The sequence below is a fragment of the Brachyhypopomus gauderio genome, chromosome 7 (assembly GCF_052324685.1).
Source record: "Brachyhypopomus gauderio isolate BG-103 chromosome 7, BGAUD_0.2, whole genome shotgun sequence".
In the NCBI taxonomy this organism is placed as follows: domain Eukaryota; kingdom Metazoa; phylum Chordata; class Actinopteri; order Gymnotiformes; family Hypopomidae; genus Brachyhypopomus; species Brachyhypopomus gauderio.
The window spans coordinates 18,486,740-18,510,926 of NC_135217.1; the positions used below are offsets into that span (position 1 = coordinate 18,486,740).

General features: G+C 42.7%; 4 protein-coding genes across 6 annotated transcripts in view; 2 read left to right on the plus strand and 2 right to left on the minus strand.

The window, feature by feature from the left end:
• Positions 1-157: 157 nt before the first annotated feature.
• On the minus strand, positions 158-2,706 carry chmp4c (charged multivesicular body protein 4C). The gene is made up of 5 exons (XM_077012258.1): positions 2,026-2,706; positions 1,354-1,531; positions 979-1,087; positions 681-807; positions 158-563 (listed from the first exon to the last, which is right to left on the minus strand). Exons 1-5 carry the CDS (start codon positions 2,234-2,236, stop codon positions 502-504), a joined length of 687 nt encoding a protein of 228 aa, XP_076868373.1. The 5' UTR covers positions 2,237-2,706; the 3' UTR covers positions 158-501.
• A 180-nt stretch (positions 2,707-2,886) lies between these two features.
• Positions 2,887-6,260, plus strand: zfand1 (zinc finger, AN1-type domain 1). Of its 2 annotated transcripts, none has more exons than XM_077012257.1 (8): positions 2,887-3,046; positions 3,195-3,237; positions 3,492-3,531; positions 3,633-3,760; positions 3,956-4,047; positions 4,414-4,535; positions 4,652-4,807; positions 4,900-5,113. In XM_077012257.1, exons 1-8 carry the CDS (start codon positions 2,992-2,994, stop codon positions 4,969-4,971), a joined length of 708 nt encoding a protein of 235 aa, XP_076868372.1. In that variant the 5' UTR covers positions 2,887-2,991; the 3' UTR covers positions 4,972-5,113. The 2 variants fall into 2 exon arrangements, with proteins under 2 accessions (XP_076868372.1, XP_076868371.1); XM_077012256.1 differs by having other exon boundaries at positions 2,974-3,046; positions 4,949-6,260.
• Positions 6,261-10,169: 3,909 nt separating this feature from the next.
• On the plus strand, positions 10,170-11,738 carry prlh2 (prolactin releasing hormone 2). The gene is made up of 3 exons (XM_077010695.1): positions 10,170-10,300; positions 10,919-11,091; positions 11,453-11,738. Exons 2-3 carry the CDS (start codon positions 10,926-10,928, stop codon positions 11,638-11,640), a joined length of 354 nt encoding a protein of 117 aa, XP_076866810.1. The 5' UTR covers positions 10,170-10,300; positions 10,919-10,925; the 3' UTR covers positions 11,641-11,738.
• Positions 11,739-11,935: 197 nt separating this feature from the next.
• Positions 11,936-24,187, minus strand: part of myripb (myosin VIIA and Rab interacting protein b) — a 99,051-nt gene continuing 86,799 nt past the window's right edge. The window contains exons 11-17 of one of the 2 annotated variants that reach the window (XM_077012259.1): positions 22,049-23,068; positions 20,905-20,937; positions 17,738-17,926; positions 16,834-16,995; positions 16,481-16,576; positions 16,041-16,101; positions 11,936-14,491 (exon numbers count right to left, since the gene is read on the minus strand). In XM_077012259.1, the coding sequence (XP_076868374.1) occupies positions 14,448-14,491; positions 16,041-16,101; positions 16,481-16,576; positions 16,834-16,995; positions 17,738-17,926; positions 20,905-20,937; positions 22,049-23,068 (1,605 nt within the window). In that variant the 3' untranslated portion in view covers positions 11,936-14,447. The remainder of the gene's footprint in view (positions 14,492-16,040; positions 16,102-16,480; positions 16,577-16,833; positions 16,996-17,737; positions 17,927-20,904; positions 20,938-22,048; positions 23,069-24,187) is intronic. The other variant, XM_077012260.1, reaches the window with a different exon arrangement.

Sequence of the window (24,187 nt, forward strand, 5' to 3'; positions counted from 1 at the left end):
CGCAATCTGATTCTTGGTACCCTGCCCTTAAGAATGATTTTCCTCCTTTTTGTTGTGTATAAATAACGTAGTGGCTTTACATCACTGTGTGAGACTTTAATCCTTTTTGCTATGAGCTTATAATTTCTGTTTCATATTTAAAACATTCAACAGAATATGACGTTTCATACTTCACGCAGATTTTTAATGTCTTTCATAAATCAACAGTATTACAATATAATTTTCACAGAGAAGTGCAGTCTGCTCTACATTTACATACCTATGATTAAAACAAATAATCATCCTTCATTCATACAATGTTTCTATGTACATGTTGATTTAAACAATCCTTCATTTATCACTTATATCTTTATAAAACATAATGACTCTATAAAATATCTAGAAATTATTGTTTTTTTTAAACCAAGCATAAAATTCTTAAATCTTAAAAATTGTTGCCTTTAACATTAGATGTTCTTGGCACTGTGGTGGTGAAACTAATAGACCTTGTGCCTTTCCTGACTAGGTAGCCCAGGCTGCTAACATATTCATGTCATCATCATCCTCTACTTTCTTCTTTGTTGCTGTAAATTAAAAACAACAGATGTCGTTGGTAAGGTCATTCACATTTTGACACAGGTGTGTGTGCAGGTTTTTGAGAGAGACAGACAGGAAGACACACGGAGAGAGAAGGTTCTTACTTGTACGCTGGCTTGGTCTTGTGCTAGGTAATTTGGAGGCTGGTACGCTGGGTAATTTGCTCATATTCTTCATACTTTCCTCTAGGTCTTCCTGCTCCAACTCCGCAAGTTCAGCCAACAACTCATCCTATATGGAAAGAGACAGAAAAATCATCTTGCCCGCACACACCCTGATTCTTTTCACAAGAAATTGTTATTCTTTGAAAAGTCTTTTCAAAGAAAATTGTATGAATGGTATGTATTTCCTAAGTCCCAGAGCTGAAAGGAGACAGCCCAAGACTCCAATGTCCCATGGTACCTCATCAAACTGATCACCAAAAGGTTGGGAGATAGCATCAGAGATCTCCTGAGCTATTTGCTGCTGCTCTGTTATGTCTGCCATGAGCGTGTCAATGTTATCCATATCACTAAAAAATACAGGAATGCATTCAGTTAATTTCTTGACAGTGAATTTAATTTAAAAACAAAACATTCCTCATTAATTCACTACAATTAATCATTCATGTATTCAGTGTCTTCAACTGTACAGCTTTTCTGTATAAATACAGCTACGAAAACATTTACTTAAATTAACAAGTAACTTGAGCCCTAATATGTTTCTCATTTTTATTTTGCAGTGCTCACAAATTATGGCATGAAACATGGGATATTATGAACATGTAGGGTTGCTCACATTTTCTGATGGACCCCCTTGATGGCTTTAGCAGCATAGCCCATGTTCTTCAGGACCTCAGTGTTAGTGTTGGCATTCTCCAGGGCTTCCCGCTGAAACTCGATAGTGGACAGAGTACCATCAATCTGGATCAGCTGCTGTTCATACCGCTTCTTTCTTTTCAGGGCCTGTAGTGCAGCTTGAACAAAAGAATCATCATTCTACCAACATAATATACCAACATAATATTTACCACATTTACCAACATAATATAGTACGCTTCACCGCTTGGGGCCTCATTGATTAGAGAACACAAGTCATGGTGGTGTGAGTATATTAAGAAGAAAAGGCACATTTCATAGCAAATATACCCTGACAACATTAAATAAGCAAATTTATGTGGGCAACTAATAACCTAAAGTTTTTGAGGAACGTACAGCAGTACATGGACTCAAGATGTAGCCAATGAAAGGCGTGACAGGTTGGAAAATGAAGAGACACCAGAATGGTGAGATGTTGATCCCCTGACACAACCAAAGCATCTCGTCACACCAAACAATGAGCTACAAGGCTGATCCAACAGAGCCGTCGCCTGTGTTTACATGCTCTCCAAGCACGTCATTCTGTTCTGACAATTATCTAGTTAATCAGTAATCAGTTATCGTAAAATCACCAATGTGCATTTGGACGTACCTCTTTTGTTTTTAGTACCATTCTTTTTAGCAATAGTAATTTCTTGTTCGATTTTCTTCTCGAGATAGTCCTGTTTCTTTGTAAGCATTTCCTCTGTTTCCCGAAGTTTGTGAATGGCCTCTTGTGGGGACGGCCCTGTCCGGGACCGATGTTTCGAACTACTGCTGGAAGAACTTGACTTCCCTTTAAACATCTTGGCAACTTTACTCATTTCGACTTGTTTTGGTAATCTACTTTAGATTATTAGACTAACTCGAGTAGAAGCAGGTAAAAGTGAGAGTGGCTAAAAGTGGGATTTCTTGACCGTCCGCTTTCCGAATTCAAAGCAGACACACCTGGTGGGACGGACACCTGACAAAAGAGGCGGATTCAGTAAAAATAAGAGACGTGGCCAACAGGTTTGAAAAACCGTCGTGTCTTCAGTGCTCCGGCGGCAAAAACCACACTCCTGAGGAGACGAATCATGAAAGTGTGCTTCTTGCAAACATTTCCAAAAACCAGACCTGTTTCCTGACACCAGTCCTTATTTTGGGCCAGGTCCTGACATAAATACCTCATCTACCACATCACATTTGAATACACGACATTGTTCAAAACTACAAATATAAGCTTTAACAACACCTTCACCAATTCCTAATACAATATTTAGACATTTTAAGAGATAGTATTATAAACAAGTCAGTCCGTATTATATTTTAGGCTGTCGCCTAAATTTTGAACAGCTGAGGCATTTGCTTTCTTCAATAATGTTGTTAAACACATTTAAAAAATAAAATAAAATAAATATGATTTCTGTCATATTGCATGCGATTCAAATATTACATCTCGAAAGGACAGTGACCTGAGCATGCAGGAAATAATCTGAACGCACGTATCCTGTCGAACATTTTTCTTTCAAGCGTTTTCACGCAACTTTCTTCCCATACAAAGTCTTTTATTTTGAAACAGGCGGTGACGCGCGTCAAAATGGCGGAACTTGATATTGGAAAGCACTGTAACATCGACTCCTGCAATCAAAAAGGTTGTAACTAGCTTATTCAAATAATTTGGTTTTAAATGTGAAGTGTATTGCTTTGGTAATTAAATAATTAAAATATTGGTGTTAATAATAAGACAATTAAGTATGATTAAGCTTTATAAACCTTATATGACGTGACCGCTTATTTCAGACTTTCTGCCATTCGTCTGTGACAGCTGCTCTGGAGTGTTCTGGTGAGACTCGATTAATTCAGCATTTGTCCAGTAGTAAAACCTACTACTAAGAGTAATTAACGAATGGCTGTCTACTTTGTAATATGCATTTATTTACACTTCATTTTCTTTATAAGAATTCATATCGTTAACACGTTAATAAGTGTAAACTAGCCTCGACAAATCAAAACTATAAATTAAAATAAGGGTAGAAATCCTTGTGTATGTGCATGTATTATTTTAAGATGTGTCAAATTTGTTTGTCTTTTAAAAAGTCTCGAACACAGAAGCAGAGACTCTCACTGCTGTCCCGAGGTAAATTTTGAATAGCCTGTGTGTTCCTCCTTGCTGTGTGGCTTTTAATACCGATTTTCAGATGACAGCTGAACGAGCTGATACCTAGACCTGTTCCGTAGGTTTCAGTAAAAAGGGAGGTCTCTGGGTCAGGGGTCAGTACATCATACCCGTGCACATTTGAGAACTGCAGAGGCAGAGAGCTACTCCCAGTGATCTGCTCAGAGTGTCAGAAACACTTCTGCCTTGCGTAAGTATGCTTTGCCTTTTCTAATATTTTCTAGAGTAAATATTTTCTTGAAATAAGTGGTCAGAGACTTACGGAACCTGTGTGAGTCCGTTTCTACTCTTCTGTCATGTGTTGTTGACATGGCTGTATGATGGGACTGTCAGAAAGTGCATTTGTTATCAGTTCTTCATGATGTCGTTTCCCTTCTCGTCCCAGTCATCGTCATCAGGATGACCATAAGTGTGAGAAGATGGAGACCCCCCGGCCTCGCATGGCAGCCACACAGGAACTTGTGCAAAAGATAGTAGGTTAGTCCTAAGGGCAGATACATTCATCTTATGGACTCTTAACTATTAAACATGTGGCTAAAATATGTTAGTCTATATAGTTTCATTAGTTTCTCTGTTTTGGTCATAGTAGAAAAAAGATGATGCATCTACATTGCATTGAGCATTGAAGTCTCTCAAAACTTTCCATAGTAAGCTATGCTTGACTATTTCAAACAGTGTTTTAATGAAAAATTTATCATCATCAGTTTCAACTTTTTCCTGGTATTCAAAACATTTGACTGTATTTACTGTACATGCCCACAAAAGGGCGATAGAGAGCTAAGTTTATTGCAGTTCTTGTAATGCTATAATAGATTTCAATATATTTCAATTTTTTTTAATCAGAGTCCAAAAAAAACGCACCTACAAGTAAAGGCCGAAAAGGGGCAAAGAACAGTGCTACAGCTGCTAAGGTTGCTCTTATGAAGCTTAAATTACATGCCTCTGGAGACAAGGGTCTGCCCCAGGTACCCACACCCACTTAAATACACTGATGCTCCAGGAAGCACCATGTAGTTCACATTTATACACAACCGTAAGAATGATGAGGGTTCTAATAGAGACTCTTATTTTGCCTCTTCAGACAGAGCGGATATATTTCCAGGTCTTTCTACCAAAGGGCACCCCCACTTCCACTCTGCCCATGTTCTTCAGTTCCAAGTGGAGTGTGGGTAAAGTGGTGGATTTCACTGCATCTCAGGCTCACCTGAAGAACAGCAACAACATGCTCACAGCCAGGGTAAATTCACTTCGTTTCACAGTACAAATATGGCCAATATCTCCTACTATGTTACAGGTTGCTTCACTTGTACACTTTTGGCCTAATTTCAGCATATTGCTTCACCCTCTCCCCATGCATGGTTGCGTGGTCTAACTGCAGAAACTGCGCCTTTGCCATCCTGACACCGGCAAGGCCCTTCAAATGGACACCAGTCTCCACTCTCTGCTCTCGCTCCCAGATGGTCCTCTCTACAATGGGGGTAACGTCATCCTGGAGTACCTGGATAACGAGAGCCCCGGGGTGGAAGATGTGGCTGCCTACATCCCATCCTCCTGATCCGGCTACATTTGAAGGACTCGTACGTAGAAGCACAAGAAGTCTGACTGGGTGTGTCCTCCTCCTGTAATTGGCCGTCTTCACCCCACTGCTGATACAAGAGAGAACAGAAGCTTAGAATATAGAGGGAATTAGACTCTTGATTGGCTGAGGCCAAGAGCCCCTCTGACTGCTTGTGTATTTTTATTTTTTTTGTAATATTTATTAGTTTCAAAAGAATTTCAAAAGAATTTATTCTGGGGCTGTGGCACCACCTAGATGTGGCATGTTCTAGAAAGTGCACAAGTTAATCTAAAGTACACTGTAACACTTCCAGAGAGAACTACAATCCTGATGGTTAAATGTTAGATTAGGATATCTGATTCTGTGGAACCCTGTGTCACATTTAATCAACAATTCCTGTACAGGTGTCCTGTAGGCCACTGTATCTTCTCTGCGTAAGCCCACCTCTCTTGGTCTTCAAGATCACTGTCTTTGTTCAAAATGTAATGCAGTAAAATAAGTATGATTATCTGTCGTTTATAATTATCCACTTTGTATCCACAAACACTTTGTGTAAAAATACTGGTTGACAGTCCTGTCTTGGAAACTCATTTCTGGTAAGATTTCAATAACAGTGCTCTAACAAAAGACCTGAAAAAATAAACCTCACATTAAAATTAAAATGCCATTAGACTATATAAGAACTGAGGTGGTTTTGATGCTTTTAAAGTCTGTACTTTTGTAGTCTGTAGTTTGCCTAAACTCCTGGACTACTACAATTACTACCATTTTACTACAGGGCTTATTACCACTACTTCATCAAGATTCTGTTTTTCCTATGAATGATAATTTAATGAGTATTCCAATGACCATATACAGGAGAAACATTTGTTTTTTTTTTTTTTTTTTTAAAACCCTTCCATAAGTGGAGGAAAACACTTTACAATAGCCACTTTAAGGTGACCACAAGAGATTGTTAAAGTTACCATGTGGTGTTAGATGGAAGCCTCAGGAATATTACATCCCCCAATACCAAGACTTCATTACAAGTGGCTATACAACGAATGAACTGATGACTGCATGCAATAAAATGAACCCAAATGAATCAGTCATTCCAAATGAATCCGTTTCCAACAGACTCACTAGTATTGACCTCAGTATTCCTTGTATATAAAGGCTAAACTACAGTGAAAGCTTCTATAAATATTGTGGAAAAACTTTCTGATTTCTTTAAAATTAAATTTCAGTTGTACTGAATCAGTGCCATATATTAAAGTGGTGAATGCGAGTGTCCCTTTAAGCAAATTCAGTAACACTGATTGGTACTGGCAGAAAATGGGGGATGTAACCCAGCCGGGTATTGGTGATTCCACTAAATTTAGAAATATTATGAATCTATTTTGTAGGAACCCCTATTTAAAAACATTGCTCAGTGTACTTACCTTATAAGTTTTACCATCAATAAGAATTATGTTTTTTTTCTGAAATCTGCTAAAGTCAGTCATAGATTTGTGGTCAACAGTTCCTGCGCTTGAATAATGAGTTTGATCCCCGTGATGCTCCAGGTCACCGATTTTCAATGAATCCAAATGTGTAAACTGCTCCCACAGCCCAGCTTACCTTTATTTAGTTGGCTTATTTAGCAGCTCAAACTTTTCTACAGTGGTTTAACATAACTGCTCCTGACTCATTCTGGTTGTGCTGTGGACACCGTGGATCTCAGGCGAGTCACTGCTCATTTTCTCTCAGCCCAGTGTGGATATCTGGCTGACCGCTTTACTGGAGGAAGGTTACGAAAGGGATTCGGTTCCCCCAAACCACAACACAGAAGAAAAGCAGCAGTTAGCCTCACGCTTTCTTCAGGATTTAGATTTGCCTTTATATTCAGCAGGTTCTTAATTAATCCTTTGCTAAGAGATGAGCGTCACAGATGTGACATCGGGAGCTCGGAAACAGGTTTGGTCTACTCAGGGCTCGCCTGTTCAAACAGCTCCACCCTGGCTCCACCCTTACTAAACTACACCTCTTACCAATCTACACCTACAACTCAGCAGCACTTTAGTTCCTGCATATATATTCACCAAGCTCCACCTAACCTCTTTAGAGTCTGGCCAGTTCCTTGTGACTTTCTTGTTTTTGACAGCTCTTGATAGATTTGTTCAAACACCCTCAACATTTGCGTCCTCCAGCGTTTAGATCCCGATGGCAAACCCCAGATTGGTAGACCATAAAACTCCTCATGCACAGAATTCTGTGCATTATTTCTGCAATGGTGAAGTCTGAAACCTAAGCAAGTGTAACTAAAACACTCTCGCTAGGCAGCGTGATGCATTGCAATTGCACTGAAGCATGTTTTCCCACCACGACATTGCAAAGTGGAAAGCAGAGTAGTGCAGGGAGAAATGAACAGGTGTGTGAGGGAAGCTGAGTTTGTACATGATTGGAGGGATTAAGAGGTGTGGGCGGGATTGGGACCTGTGATTGGAGGGATTAGGAGGTGTGTAGTGATTGGGACCTGTGATTGGAGGGTGTCTGGGAGTGATCTCTTCCCTGGGATTAGCTGGATGCTGACTGAAACATGGCACACATACAGACTAATAAATCCTTTATCTATGTTTGTTTACAAATTTACAAGCTAGCCTATGCTATAGAAAGAACTAGGAACTACAAAGAATTCACTTCATTCTCAGATAGATTCTATTTATGACTAGATATTTTTTTATATATCATTAGCAACCAAAAAGTGGACGTATTGTAACTGATATACGTTTCTATATTTTAAAGGACAGAACAGAAATCTGTAGTTCCTTTGTATTGTATTACCCTTGCTCCAGACGTGTGCCCACTGAACATTGTTCCAGAGAGCAGCAAATCACTCACTAGTTTCTTTACCCATTTATTTTTCTGCCAATCTCCCAAAATAACCTTTGTTGGATTTTAGGATGGTGTGGCTAGCTAATATAGTTCTTATACAAAGCTGTGCCATCTAACTGAAACATCAGTTGAAATGTCTGAACACATGGAACAATATCATACTTTTGTGGCCTCTTGTAGAACGATTAATGAATTCATTGTATGAATTAATTCTGTATTAAAACAGGTATTGGATCATTGACACTGACACCAACTGCATGAAATTTCAAAATTTGTCTTGTTTTTCAGGGCAGACAATTCACAGCTAAATCAGTTTTATTTTATGGTGAAGGTCATCTGTGCTTCACACACACACACACACACACACACACACACACACACACACACACACACACAGAGCTTAGGCACTGATATTGATGCAGACCAGTAGTTTGCATTTTGGGGAACTCGAATGAATAAATGCTGGAACCTGCCCACTCTTTGAGCAGACTGAGATTTATGGGTTCGGGTCTCCCTAGACCTTCTGAGGGTGAATAGGTTTGTGATTTATCCTGCACTCTCTGACATCTCCAACCTCTTTATCAACCTGCTAAGCCTGTGTCAACCTCAAACTGTTTGCACAGTCACACATAAATGTTCATTCAAACGGCACGTGAGAGCATGTTTCATGTTTCAATTTTGTATACTGTACAGTAAATAATAATCCTTTTAACTATATAGATCTACATAGGGTTTCAGATCTATTGTTCAACTGATGCAGGTGTTTGGGAAAGAGAAATCACATTTATAATGTTATGGATGGATTTGTAATAACACTGTCTGACACACAGAGCTGGAGTGGCTAATCGGGAGATTCGGGAGGATTTCCGACGGGCCAGTTCATGTGAATCTCTAGTTTGGGCCGACGGGGAGGGGGAGATAATCTTGGGCCGGATTTGGGTATGAAACTTCCCGGTGCTGAAAAAGCTCCCACTCCGGCCCTGCTGACACATCATACAGGAATAAAGTTCAAAAGGGGAAAGTTCCTCTCTCCACCTTAAACTTCCACTCACAGACCTGCATCTTATACAAATTCCCCACAGAAAAGTCATAATTCAAATGAAGAATTTGATTATTACAGAAAACACTAAAAAAAGAAGTGTGATAATCCAAATTTAGACTAAATTAAAGCTAGCGGATAAGAAGCTAATGTCAATACACAAGAAGGCGAGGAACAGAAAATATAGGCACCAGGGAAAACTAAAATTGACATATATTGAATGCAACAAATGTAGAACAAGATGGTAGTGCTAGGCTGGTGATAGCAAACAGCAATTGGCTGGCGTGTAGGATGGTATTCATGCATGACAGTGTTGATGAGGTGATGGAATGGGATATTATTACACAGTAATTTGTAGAATATTTCATATACCACCTGTTTGTTGTAATAATTTCAGTGTCTTCCTACTTTTGCATATACAATACATACAGTAATTGTTTGTTTCCATTAGCATGTATCCACTGTATAATAATCTTAGTCAACATACTTAATAAGCTTGCTTTTTAAAGTTCTACATCTTTCCAAATAATATAAACCAATACATAAATAATTATTACAACTATTACACCTATAAAAAGAATTCTGAGTAAACAAGCCCTTAACATTCACGTTAACGTGGGAAAGAAAAACAGTCTGAAGGGAATACATAACTGAGAAAACACATCGTTTGACCACCAAATTGATGGCCAACACATGGTCGCGCCCCGGAATCCAAGTTGCTGGTGACTCCGGTAATGTGGACGTTAGTTAACGAGATGAGTCCTGCGTCCCTGTCAGGGCTCCCTGATGAAGTGCAGCACGGCGTGTCGCCCATTCCCAATTTCCTCGTGATTATTAGGGGGCAATGAAAGAGGAGAGGAGTAGGAGGACGAGATGAAGACAGAAAAAAGAGGAAATGGTAAATTTTGTGTGTGTGCGTGAGAGGGAGAGAGAGGGAGAGAGAGAGAGAGCTGGAGAGAGTGTGCGTGTGTGTGTGTGTGTGTGTGTGTGTGTGTGTGTGTGTGTGTGTGTGTGTGTGTGTGTGAGAGAGAGAGAGCTGGAGAGAGTGTGCGTGTGTGTGTGTGTGTGTGTGTGAGAGAGAGAGAGAGAGAGAGAGAGAGATAGATAGATAGATAGATGATAATATCGAGAGACTGACGCGTCCACGAACATCTCATGCCACATAAGCAGAGATATATAAACGAGACTGCAGTTTACTGAGTGAACTGGCATAGAGGGGGAATAATACGTGTTCCTCGATTAATCGCCTGTAACTCAAGAACAAGCTTCCAAACATACAGGTGAGTTTGAAAACTAAAACTCTGTCGAAGAAGAAAACCAATGTCTGTGGTTTTGTTTGCATGTTACTTTTTGCTACGTAGTAGTCAATTATAAAGTAGATTTAACTTTAAATTATTAAATGTTAATAATTTTCTGTAAATTGTTAAGTAGTGAATATTTCAATTTTGTAGCCTCAGATTTAATATATTTCAACGAATAGTATACCAAACAAAGGTTTTAGTTTGAAAAATATTGATTTGAAAATTTGTGATGAAGTATCTGTTTCTAAAATGCATAACTGAAACTCGTTGTTCATGAGACCCACCGAACCTCTTCGGAGCTGTCTGGACATGGATATTTACCCCTTCTTTCCTTCTTTTGAGGTTGTACTTAAAAAAAAACAATTGTCTGAGTGTTGTTTAAACTTCAAACTTTTGTCTGAGATCTGAAGGCTCTCAGTCCTTCAAGTCCTCAATCCAAAGACATATTTTTGTACCTACATTCAAAAATGTAATGTAAAAAACACCACAAAACCCCCGTAAAAGTCCTCACCACTAGGAAGGCTCCAGGTAGTTGAACGCTTTGAGTAGCATCACCATAACTTTGTTGTGTGTGTTCTCCTGCATCCCTGCACGCAGGTCCACCATGCTGCCTGAAGCCCTCGCTGTCCCAGTGAGACAGTGTCTCTTTCGGTCCAGATGGGGGACCATCGCGATCATGGTGCTCCTCATTCTGTCCACGACGGCGACATGTGCGCGCTGCACAACGGTAGAGCACGACCTTCATATCGTTCACAACGTCGATAACAGAAGTAAGTTTTAACACTTTTTATATATATAAAGGGCGCTTCCAATACGAATGATCGCATGTGTTTTTATGAATTAATTATAAGAGCAAACTGAGTAATAACATGGTTGTGGGTACAGACCACGTATTACAATTTAAGGAGTTTTAATGGGAGTTGAACTGGGACAACGTTGAAGTTGTCTTTTAAATGTTCAACCTCGGCTTTTGATCTATTACCCATATAATTCTGCATTAAATTATGCACATTAACAAAAGCAGCGCTGGTCACGCGCTAAGATTCTGAATCAGAGTAAATTAAATCATGTTATGACTGTCAGTCAGTTCGTTTACAGTCGCGTCACATCATGCTTTTGTATGGTGAGCAGGTCCAGAAATTGATCCGTTCTGGTACGTGGGACGCGGTGTGCGACCAATCGGGCGGTTCGGCAAGCGGCAAAGCGGACGGGTTCTGCAGCCGGTGGTGAAGTCCCTGGAGCTGCTCCTGAGCACCCTGAGGAATAAGGAGAGCATAGGAGACGCACTGACCCGCCCGGACTCGGACTGGCTACCCTGACATCTCCTTCTGTGCACTAATTCACTTTTCATTTACATGTCTAGAAGAATATAACTTTTTCTCGGCCTCTTGGTTCTGATGTCATGAATATTTATAACTTGAACTGCGTGTTATCTGTGCACGTGACTAACGTGATCTATGATACCTAAATAAACGGGTAAACACATGCACGCTCATTTTTGGTGGTAGCAGCATCATCTGTGTTGCAAATGCATCACGCGTGCTGCAACACGGCTGTAAAAGCACGGTCTGTCGAAGTCAACACCAGCAACCTTAAGTTCGTAGGTATGCACACTTTATTCATATACAGGATGCGTTCTCAATCAGAACAATTATGGCACATGGACGTCAGTCCGAACACATTCCCCGTCAACACGTCACGTTCTAACGCGTCACAAAACGTTCGAGAATAAAGGCGCGAGGGGGCGTGCACCGTGTCGTTCTGTTCCGACTCCCTCCTCTTTAAAAAAAAAAAAGACAATTTGAGCTGTTACCATCACAAACCCAACGTACAACGTATGTCGCACAAGATATTTCACACCTATGTTTCTTGTATTTTTTTATTAACAAATTCTTAAAGGAAATAATACTTTCATCTTTTATAATAGAAAAATACAGGACATTGTAAGACATCAACCTCTTAACTGTGCTTTTCTTGAGAACTTGTACATCTATTTGAAACCAAACATGCTTTTGTACACTGACACGGCCATAGACAACAAATACCAGGACCCATCTGAGATGGTGGTGAACTCTCAAGTGTCAGACAGCACCTGCAGCTCAGAAGAGAAAAACTAAATGTTTGGGTTTGGAGAAGAGCTTTACAACGCATGCTTATTTATTGCTCTACTTTGCCAAAATCGTCTACTACTATCAATGAAAATTTGATTTGTCTGTTCTAACAACAGAGTAGTTCATCTCAGAAGAAATGAACTGCTCTAAGTACGGTGTTTAGAATCTTTTAATCAGTTCTTTCACATTTGTGACCGACTTTGTTGTTTGTCTCCAGTGGGTGAAATATCTCCCTTCCTTTCACCATGTGCTTAGATACACACTACTGCTACAACGCTAAATGATGGACACATCCTGGAAGCTGATGCATGATGGAATAGCTGGCATTACAGAACTCTGATGAGAACATATAAATCAATTACTGCTTTCAGGAGACCTATTGCAGTGACGTCTCAGTATCAATCCATGACTGTATCAGCCCAATATGAAGATGACTGATCTCAGCTATGTGGCACATAATCAAAAACAAGAACACACAAACCAATAAGGAATATTTTGCAGGCTTAGGAGGTATATGTAAAAAAAAAGTAGCACTAATGGTTTTATGGCCTCCTTTATACGTCTTGGAGGTAAGCCCCAAGGAGAACATTTAGGTAGATCATTCTAGAATAAAAACGTGTATGGCTTTATATGCAGAGAGTCAGAGTTTCGTTTTATATTGGTTCAAGTACACCATAGATGCTACAAGGCAAAGTGAGATCAGTTTGACCACTCACTGACCACATAAATGAGCAACTCTCCAGTTAAGCGCGAGTTTATACTGCTGTAATATTCATCCATCTGCTAGTCTGTCCGGCCTAACGAAAGAATCTCTGCAGAGCAAACTGAAGAGCACTCATGGATCAAATGAGAGGGATGCGTCCAATCTGAGGCAGTTGAAGATTATGATAATTGGCACACAAACCTGATAGGTCACAAGAGAGCCTGGCTTGATTTAGATACCCTTGAGGAAAATATGCTCAATGAACACACAAAAATGCAAACACACATGCGCACACACACAGACACACCCCCTTAAAGAGATATGTGGATGTGTAGATGGGTATATGTGTATTGTTAATGGAAGGGGAGTGGGTTGTTCATATGGACAGTAAATTGAGACCATATACCTACACCCAACCTCATACTACACACACACAAGCACACACTCGTGCACACACACACACACACACACACACACACACACACACACACACACACACACACACACACACACACACACACACACACACACACACACGATGATTGCTTGAAACGCTGACAGTTTTCACTTTATCTTCCTAGCTCTTCCAGGAATATCTCACACAAACCATTCACATAAGAGGGATGCAAACATAGATGCAAAGTGAATTCAATATGAACCATGTAAATTAAAAATATATTTTTACTTCAAACAGGTCCTGTGGTAATAACTTTTTCTTTAGATTCATTATGACATTACACATATAACACTCATACCAAATATGACTCAGCCTCTTTTGGGAACACATATCATACACAACAATTTTTTTTGACACTATATAAATGCACAGAAACTTCTAGAACACTCTAGCAAACGTTTGAGGAAAAATAGAGCCCCCAGATGGTAGCGTTTGTTCTGTGTCCAGTGATCCTATGTCTGTAACTATAACTATATGGACATTCTGTAAATATAACTTCTATGATGGTTTGAGGAGGAGTATGGACTCCTTTAAGGCAGAGAGAACGTGTCTCTGGGGGTGCTGTGGCATAGCAGATGTGCAGGGATCAGTTCTGCTCAGGGGCTCGAGAGTGAGGTGTTCACTGTACAGGGAGGGTTCGAGACAGGGAGGGCGTGGAGCTGACCGGTCGTGGTAGTGGTGAGGCGTCCGGAGGACCCAGGTGTGAGATCAAGGCACGGGTGTGGAAGAGCCCGGCGGTCCTTTTTGGTCAGAGCGAGCTGAGACGTGGAGCTGGAGGAGGAGGAGAGGAGCATTCAGGGGGGTGGAAGTCAGGGTGCATCGCTGCTGTTGCCTTCATCATCATCATCATCATCATCATGGCTGTGGAGATCTCGCCTGCTCAGGACTGCATTCTTTTTCTATAGAGAAATAAATGAACAAACATGCCCCTTTAAGACAGAGGGTCTCAATGGAAACCCTTGAAGACCTGCATTCTACATGTTGTCATGGTTTCCCTGAACATCGTTAGCTGAACGTGGATGACTTCAAACCCGGCTTTGACGCGCAGCAGAACTGTAGCTGCTCTTTCAGACACTTTATCAAACTGGGATCACTGGTATTGAACACCTCGGTAGGATGCTGCCTAGAATTCTTATGGGAATGACTAAACTGAGTCTAGTGCGTTAGCAGTCGACGCTCGACGGGCATTCTTGCTGTGAGAGCCGCCAAGAAGACCGAGCCGGGCAGCATGCCGTGCGTGTGGTTACAGACCATCATGCTGTTCTCCGCAGGCCTATCGCCTGGTAATCAATACGATAACGCGGCCAAGTCTAACATTTCAACAAGCAAGTTCTACTTTGAAGTTGCCAGTAAAGGTGACGGGGGGGTTTGAGGGGTTTGGAACAGCAAGTGAATCATGGTCAACACAGAGCACAGCCAAAGGGAACCGCGTTAATTAAAAAAGGGAGAGTTTTAGAAAAAGGTCTTTGAGAAAGAGAGCAAAGGGGACAGAGAGAGGGAGTGGGTGAAAGAGAGCTACTGCTGGCCTAGTCTGGCTCTCTAATGGACACGGTGTGTTTCTGGACGTTTCTTAGGATTTCATTCAAGCTGGTGCATTTAGTCACACGCCTTTTTACTGATGCCTCACACCTTTTCATTCCGTCTTCCTTTATTTCTTATTTTAATCAAAACGTGTAATGTTGTCTAAGGGCAAGAACAGTTCTTTCCCCACTTTTACTGCATCAGCTGAAGCGGCTGGGGAAGAAGCCTCCTTTTCTCTTAACCAGGGCAAGCGTGCTGGTTATGCATGTGTGCACACCCGTCCACACCCACCGGTGAACCCAGCCGCACAGACACAAGTAGACACAAGATATGTACAGAATGGAGAGAAGGAGGTGGATGAGTGTGTTGGGACACTAGTGGATCATTACTTGACTTGATCCAAGCAGAAGGACATTTTGACTTGAATTAAACTCGTGACTCATGAGTTAACTGTACAATCAATAAAAAGTTCTCAATTTACAATGTTAGGCTAAACATTTAATGACACCACCAGTAACACACCGGTAAAGACTGTCAAATACTTCATTAGTAAACACATTTGCATTTACTATCCACACCCATCTCCCCACCACCCACACACACACACACACAACAAGCGATACAAATGTAATATACGCATGTGACAACAAGCAGAAGGTGAATTAATCAGTTTTGTTATTTCTCTATGTACCATCAGTGTTTATGTACCATTGAAATGTCTAGCATATCACCGAGATTTCTGCACGAAAGGAACTCACGTTAGCCTGTTAGATGTTGTAATGTTCTTAGATGTTGTAATATGTTAGATTTAAACAAAATAGTGCTGTGGCTGGGATAGTTTTGTGGCCATTGGCTGGGATGAAACCCACAGCTGCTGAGCTCCCATTGGCTGAGCTTGAGGCAGAGGCGGAGCCAAAGTGGCAGTACCTGTGGCAGGAGGAGCAGGCAGTTTACGCCTCTGCTGGCGAGATGAGTCCAGGGTCTGAGGCTGACATGTGACACACACACACACACACACACACACACACACACACACACACACACACACACACACACACACACACACACACACACACACACACACACACACACACACACACACACACAAACCATAAAAAACCTGTGGTTAATAAATGGAACATGAAGCAATGACCTTGTTACACTTCTAACACTAAAAGCCTTTCCTCTTGCCTTCATGTAATTATACAGAATGATTAAGCAGTATTTTTCATTATGTCCATGGCAGTAATAATTCACCCATTAAAGCTATGTAATCCTACTACTCCTTCTATTATTACGTAAAATACTAATTAGAGGTGTATTGTGTTTTGTCACCCTTGTGAGACAGGCCATTATATGAAAATCACCTTAGGGTTAAGCTTGTACTTGGAAAATCTTGAGCATGTAGACACGTTCAGGCCAGCGTTCTTAAGTGCCGATATCCTCGCCTCGATGTTTGAGATCTAAAGGGAGCGGAGGGGAGCGTGATGAAGGTGTCTGTATGACCCAAACGCTGAAGTAAGGAGCGTGTGTGTGGTCTGTATGACCCAAACGCTGAAGTAAGGAGCGTGTGTGTGGTCTGTATGACCCAAACGCTGAAGTAAGGAGCGTGTGTGTGGTCTGTATGACCCAAACGCTGAAGTAAGGAGCGTGTGTGTGGTCTGTATGACCCAAACGCTGAAGTAAGGAGCGTGTGTGTGGTCTGTAGAGCCTCACACACCTGTAGCTCTGACTGCTGCACCTGAGCGGCAGCGGTGGCCACCTGGTCCTCCAGGAACGCCAGTTCTGTTTCTGTGGTGGAGCCGTTGATGCTGCGAGCACAGTCCTCCAGCTCACCTAGCGCCCCCTCTAGGGTATACACTGCTCCTGCAGTCAAGTACACCTGAACACGGATTTTTAAAAAATCAACGACTTATGGCTCTAATTCTGTGGGTGTGTAAAGTAATCTAGTACCACATTTAACTAAATTCATAGGGCAGGATTTTTTTTGCTGGACAGAAATAAATGCCTTGTGACCTAGTGGGTGGAATGGTGCTACAGTGTATTTAACCTCCACCAGGGCAATGGCATTTCAGACTGAACGTTGGCTGAAATCAACACTTTTGCTCCTCCCTCTGCAGACCTGCACTTTAGCATAAATGCAAGTGCAACACGTTATCTTCCTTGAGGACACACGTAAAGATGTGCCCGATTTCCCACAATGCATTTCTGTCTGTGAACACCCCACCAAACCACGCGGTGCTCTTTTGCATGCTGAATGCGTCTCTGTGGCCATCAGTAGTACCACAGAGTGAAGAAGGCAGCACATAGCAGGTGATAATAGCCGTAAATGCTCAGCGTGTAGGAGGATCTAAGGATCTCTGTTGTCACATTCAGACACAGTAGTTGTTTAGGTCATAATGAAATGAAAATATGTAAAACAGCTTCAGTTCTGACAGAAAGAACGTGCCTCATCACATTCTGCCATGAAGCACACAAGTTGCTGAATTTGGGACACTCTGTTCCAAACTGAAAATGAATGACATGACATTTTCTTGTCCAAGTGAACTGACCGAATGAAAGGATGCAAAATGGTTTAGAACTTTTTAGACATTTTTTTCATTATAGTGGGTTCTGAATCTTACATTTTCCTCCATCTTGGTGAGATGCTGGTCCAGTCTCTTGCTGTCTGGGCCAGACGAAAGGGGTGTACCAGCCATAGACTCAGAAAGGTCATGACCTTTGCCCTCTGCCTCCCCAATAAGTTCCTCTGTGGCATTAAGGACCTTCAGAACCTCTGTGGTGATGCTGCACAAGGAAGCAGCTGAATACTTCTGCTCAACGCACACACAAACACACACACACACACACACACACACACACACACACACACACACACACACACACACACACACACACACACACACACACACACACACACACACACCCACACATCATCATCATCATCAGCAGAGAAAAAAACAAACTAGAAGGAAAAACCTTCAAATGGCTTTCCAAAGAACAATACTTTTAAATAAAATTCCCCAAGAAAAAATTACATTTTGTCTTGTAGTTATTGAAACATATACAGACAATAGCAGTCAAGACATCATAGAAGGCATTAACCTGCAAAATAGGAGTGTGAGTGAGGGGCATGTTTAGCCAGCCAGCTGTATCACAAACACACACAGATACAAACGTCTCTGCGTGTGTTTCTCAAAACACATACTGACAGAGCTCACTCATATATGCACACACACGCACACGCGCACACACACACACACGCACATACACACACTCGCACGCACACACACACACACACACACACACACACACACACCACTCAAGACTCATTCTATCGCCTCGCTGCTCTTCGTGTTCAACGCGTATAGAAGACGAAGAGGTCGGTGATGAGAAAGACGACGATTACCAAAGCCTCTCAGATCTCATGTACAACTGTACATCACTAAAGGGAAGAGGACCATAACATGCCATGAGTCACACGTGCATGCACACACGCACGTAAAGGGCAGACCCCCACGCAAGCTTCTCTTGTTTACAGCAGCCAATCAGCATGCAAACACGTGCACCAGCACAAGACCCATCATCTCAAGTGTGCTCTCCCAGAAACAACGCAAACACACACCACAGCACGTTCGCGAATGCTAGAGCCCATTCAGATCTGCAGAAAAGGTGTTTAGACGCACGCGTCTCGTGACAAAGACGCAAAAGAGAGCGTGAGATATGGGTGATGGCGGTGATGACTTTATTAGGTCCGAATAAAAAGGCCCAAGACAAAGCCGGGCATGATGTGGTGACTAACGAGCACACCGCAGATCAATTAATGGCTTCCGCTTTGATCTACGAAAACCCATCTGATCCATGCTCAAAAGAACAAGGACGGACCAAGTTATGAAAGGGAGTGTGTGGGTGCATGTGTGTGTGTGTGTGTGTGTGTGTGTTCGTTCATATGTTCATATGAAAAAGCAGATGAGAGTTACAGATGAGGAAGAACAGCATGTCTTTTCAGCAGTGAGTTTCTCAGTGTTGAAATTAGGTATAAGTAGTGAACTGCCCAACGGCGTTACAGAATGACACGGTGAAACACAGACACAGTCACTCCCTGCTTCCCCGAGGTTGACAGATTACAGGGGTATGATGGTGTTCTGATCTGAATAGGTGTTTTGGTGTTCTGTATGTTATACAACAGTCCTATTTACATATTTGCTTAATGAGAAAGTAGTGATATAATTTAAGGCAGAATTCATTGTTTGGTCCAAATCCAGATGAAATTGACTATATTATGAATAAAAACTGTGAAGAGAAATGTGATACAAATTTAAACGGAGAGAACTGAATTGTTGCAGTTTAGAATGTACTGATCAATTATCTAAACAAAGCAAAACACTGCAATAAATATTATGACAAATGTTCACACACCTGAACATCCTTTCGGTCAAAAGAAACATAACTCAGGAGTCAGGGGACAGGGGTTGGACCAGGGGTTGGACCAGATCCCGGCCACATCATAACCTCTTCTTAAGCTTTGGCTTGAATGGATTTCTATGAATTTGCAATGAGTGTCAGAGTGAACTGTCTGAACCACCGACCCGTGTGTCTTTGCCCAGCGGTATTTAGAGAATGTTTTTGCAACACAGCTTCACTTTCTATAAACGAGGAATGCATTAGGAATTCAGAATGAAAAGTCATTACTCTCAGAGTAAAGAAGATGTGGAAACGTGCAGGTTCATTAAGACTCCAACACCATTCTGGCAAACTCCGATACTCAGAACACATTTTCTCACTCAAAGATGATCAGTAGCTGATTAATACTGGGTGATATGTCAATTTATTATCAGTTTTCACATAATGAGGTTTAGTTGTTCAACAAATGATATTAGTTATTGACAAATAGCAGACTCAGATTGCACCGAGATGCCAAACCGTCAAACCAAAGTGTCATACCAACCCTATACACCAATCAGCCACAGTATTAAACTACTGACCGGTGAAGTCACTAACATTAATTATCTCATGACAACAGCATCTGTCCAGGGCTATGGGATATATAAGGTGGCAAAATTGTTCATGAACGGGTCAAGAAATATGAAGAGCCCACACTCTTCATCTCCAGATTCCCAGATCCGAGTCCGAACAAGCTTTTCTGGAATGTTCTGGAAAAACTAATCCCATATATGGGGATCCCTCCTCTCACTTTCCAGAACTTACAGGATCTGCTGCCAACATCTTGGTGCCAGACACCACAAAACACCTTCAGAGGTCTCGTGGAGTCCATGGCTTTGGTAACATGAGAGGAACCTGCACAATATTATGCAGGCGGCTATGATGTCATGGCTAATCTGTGAATAATGTGTGTGTGTGTGTGTGTGTGTGTGTACACAGTGTGTGCCCTGTCTGTCTGGCTGCCTGTGTGTGCCCTGTCTGTCTGGCTGCCTGTGTGTGTGTGTGTGTGTGTGTGTGTGTGTGTGTGTGTGTGTGTGTACACAGTGTGTGCCCTGTCTGTCTGGCTGCCTGTGTGTGTGTGTGTGTGTGTGTGTGTGTGTGTGTGTGTGTGTGTGTGTGTGTGTGTGTGTGTGTGTGTGTGTGTGTGTGTGTGTGTGTACACAGTGTGTGCCCTGTCTGTCTGGCTGCCTGTGTGTGTGTGTGTGTGTGTGTGTGTGTGTGTGTGTGTGTGTGTGTGTGTGTGTGTGTGTGTGTGTGCCCTGTCTGTCTGGCTGCCTGTGTGCGTGTGCGTGTGCGTGTGTGTGTGTGTGTGTGTGTGTGTCTGTCTGGCTGCCTGTGTGTGTCTCACCTGGTGCACGAGAGAGTAGAACAACTGAAGCGTCTGCTGAAGAGGAAGTTCAATACCAGCCAGATCCAAACAGGACAACAGATAGCAGGGGGAGAGAGAGAGAAACAGAGAGAAAGATGGATAGGAAAACGGAGGGGAGAGATGAACAGAGAAAAGAGCAGGGAGGGAGAGAGAGAGGGAGAGAGAGAAGAGTGAGTTAGAGAAGGGGATGGAGGGATACAAGACAAAACATGAGGTAGGAGAAAGGTGAAAAATGGGACAGTGTGGTAGTGTGGTGGTCTCTCATTACAGGTGAGAGAGATGAAGAGTGAGGAGTAATCACATGATGGTGCAAGGAGGACTGGACAGAACCACAAACACAGAGGACTGGACAGAACCACAAACACAGAGGACTGAACAGAACCACAAACACAGAGGACTGAACAGAACCACAAACACAGGGGACTGAACAGAACCACAAACACAGAGGACTGGACAGAACCACAAACACAGAGGACTGGACAGAGCCACAAACACAGAGGACTGAACAGAGCCACAAACACAGAGGACTGAACAGAACCACAAACACAGGGGACTGAACAGAACCACAAACACAGAGGACTGGACAGAGCCACAAACACAGGGGCTGGGGGGGTGGCTGGGGGGGGGGGGGGGGGGGTTGGGGGGGTCACAGCTGCTGTGGTTAAGGCCATGGCCATCTCTTAATCTGGACTAAAGGTTCCATGTTAATCTGTGAAATATATTAATCTGAGGCCTGCTATGGGTTCACACTTTGCACTTTGCCCTCATGCAAAACCTGGATGTGTGCGACTGAGAAACGTGGGAAACGTGCATTCGTGCGTTTGCTTTGTTTGCTCGTGTCAACACGGAGGAGAAGCGCCTACTTATTCTGAAACAAAACTGAATGACGGTGTTAAAAGGGAGAGTTGGAGGGTTAGTGTGGGAAAGACTGTGCATGGTAACAGGGGTGGGACAGTCCAACACACCGTCTCTCTGGGTCTTTAAAGATGGATGTTGAAAGCAGGTTAAATGAACCTACTGCTGCTTTGCCTTCATCCATCAAGGCCTTTTGAGGGAAGGGGAGAGAGAGGGAGATTTGGCTCTTATGGAATAGCCCCGCACACATGCCACTTTCTCTGCTCACCTCTGTCGGAGACGCTTGTTCCTCCGGCCGGCAGGGGGCGCTGTCTGCCAAGGCGAAGGCCGACCTCGTCCTCTTCAATTCGACGTCTTCTGCCCTCTTATCGGGGCCTCTCTCCGATTGGCTCCTCCGCATCTGCACCCTCCTCGCCACCGTCCCCTCGTCTTCTGTCTCACCGTCCTCTTCCTCACTGCCCTTCCTCCTCCCGCCGTCTGCGGCCGCTTTCTGCGCATCCACCTCAGACGTGTTGGCACCGCCGCTAGGCCCGTTCACACGTGATACCGTCCGCTCGTCTCTCTCGGCCACCGCGGCCCTTCCTGCCGTCTCACTTTGCTTCTCTCCGTCCTTCTCGGCTCGTCTCACTTGCTCTCTTTTGACCCGTCTCTCTCGCTGTATCTCCATTTCCCTGCTGACCTGCGCCTTGATCTCTCGATGCATCTCAGAGTTCTTCTCTTGCCTCTCTCGCGCTCTTTCGTCTTTCCTGTCCTTCTCCACCTGTCTTGCTGTGTTGTTTGGGTCTCTCTCCTGGCATACCTGTCTCTCCATCCACCTCTCACTGGTTCTCTTGCTAGTCTCCATCTCTCTTTCACTCTTCCGCTCTTTCTGACTTGATTGCTCGCCTTCTTTCTCCCTCTCCTCTTCCTCCCGCCTTTTGCCAACTTTTCTGATTGGCTCATCCTCCGATGAGGTCATATCCTCCCTGCTGATTTGTCCAACCAGCTCAGAGAGTTTGGACCTTAGTTCCTGTTCCAAACCGTCGTTCCCAGAGGGGGAGCCAAGCTTGAAGGCCTGGGTGTTGGGCCCGCCCTTACATGACCCGGCTTTCCATTGAGTGGGTGGACTAGTGGCCATAGAGTTGGGGGCTATCGTGTCCTGGTAGTCAGGGTCAGGTGTCATGGCACCAGAGGTCAAAAGGTAAGGTGGAGTCACAGTGTCTGGAGTTTGATAGATGAGGTGGGACTGAGTCTCCTGGCTCTGTTGACGACGCAGCATCATGGCGTTGAGCAAGAGAGCACTGTTCTCCTAAAGAGAGAGGGGGGGGGGGGGATGTCAGAATTGTTTATTACTTCAGGCACTGATAACTCCTCCTTGTGGTTCATAAGGCCAGGGACACACCAAACCGACACTGAAACTCATGTGTGACTAATGATAATTTCCTGTCAGCTCACTCTCACCCCAAACAGACTCCACCTGACGACATATTCTGTCCCTGCACAATAGAAAATCGCAGCTTCCAGCTTATAACAAGTGTACTGAGTTCTGAGCGACTCCGGCCTCTTCTTAAAGCTGTTACCTTCCATAAAACCTCATGCGTTAATGTCAAAATAATGGCGCATTACACCTGTCGCCTAGTAAGTTAGCATTTTAATTTTAATTTAGCGAAACTTAAACTTAGCCTCACACACTGCCTTGATAGGTCGAAAAACCTAACCCAGTTTGTGTCTGTATTCTCATTTTAAGTGAAATTTTGACTGAAAACTCTTTCACAGCAGACAGCCGATACCAAATCAACATTCACAACCGGCCAAAATGGCTGTGACAAGGACCAACCAGAGGCAACGGTGTGGGATTCAGTCACCATGAGCCTGCAGTGCCCTCTTGTGGTGTAAAACAATTACCCAAGAATGTTTTCAACAAGAACGTTTGATGCTCACTACTGGGTCTTTAGAAAGTTATAATATTACTGCATGTTCTATTAGGGTTAGGGTTATTAATAAAACCTCAGTATTAATAAAAAACCTCAGTATTTTGAATGAGAGAGAGAGAGAGACCATAATAGAATACCCTCTTTGAATTCTATGATTTTTATGCATCAGGACATAAAACAAAAAATCACCTGGTCCTCAGCAGGTCTTAAAATTAGGTATAAGCAACGCTACACAACAGATCCCACTGTTTCACTATGTAACAAAATTGAAGCAAAAACGTTAGCAGTAATAACAACCCAAATGTGTATGTCTCTCTTTTCATTCTGGAGGAATGTTGGCTTGCTCCTCTTATGATGTTCAGTACAATAGATCATTTGTTCAACGAATTATGGCCAAAGATCTTCACCGTGGTCTTGTTTGTTGAAAGGACATTGTTCCAGATGTTCTGTGGTTTGTGTGCCATGTTGTGAAGGTTTGAGAAGGATGTCTCCTG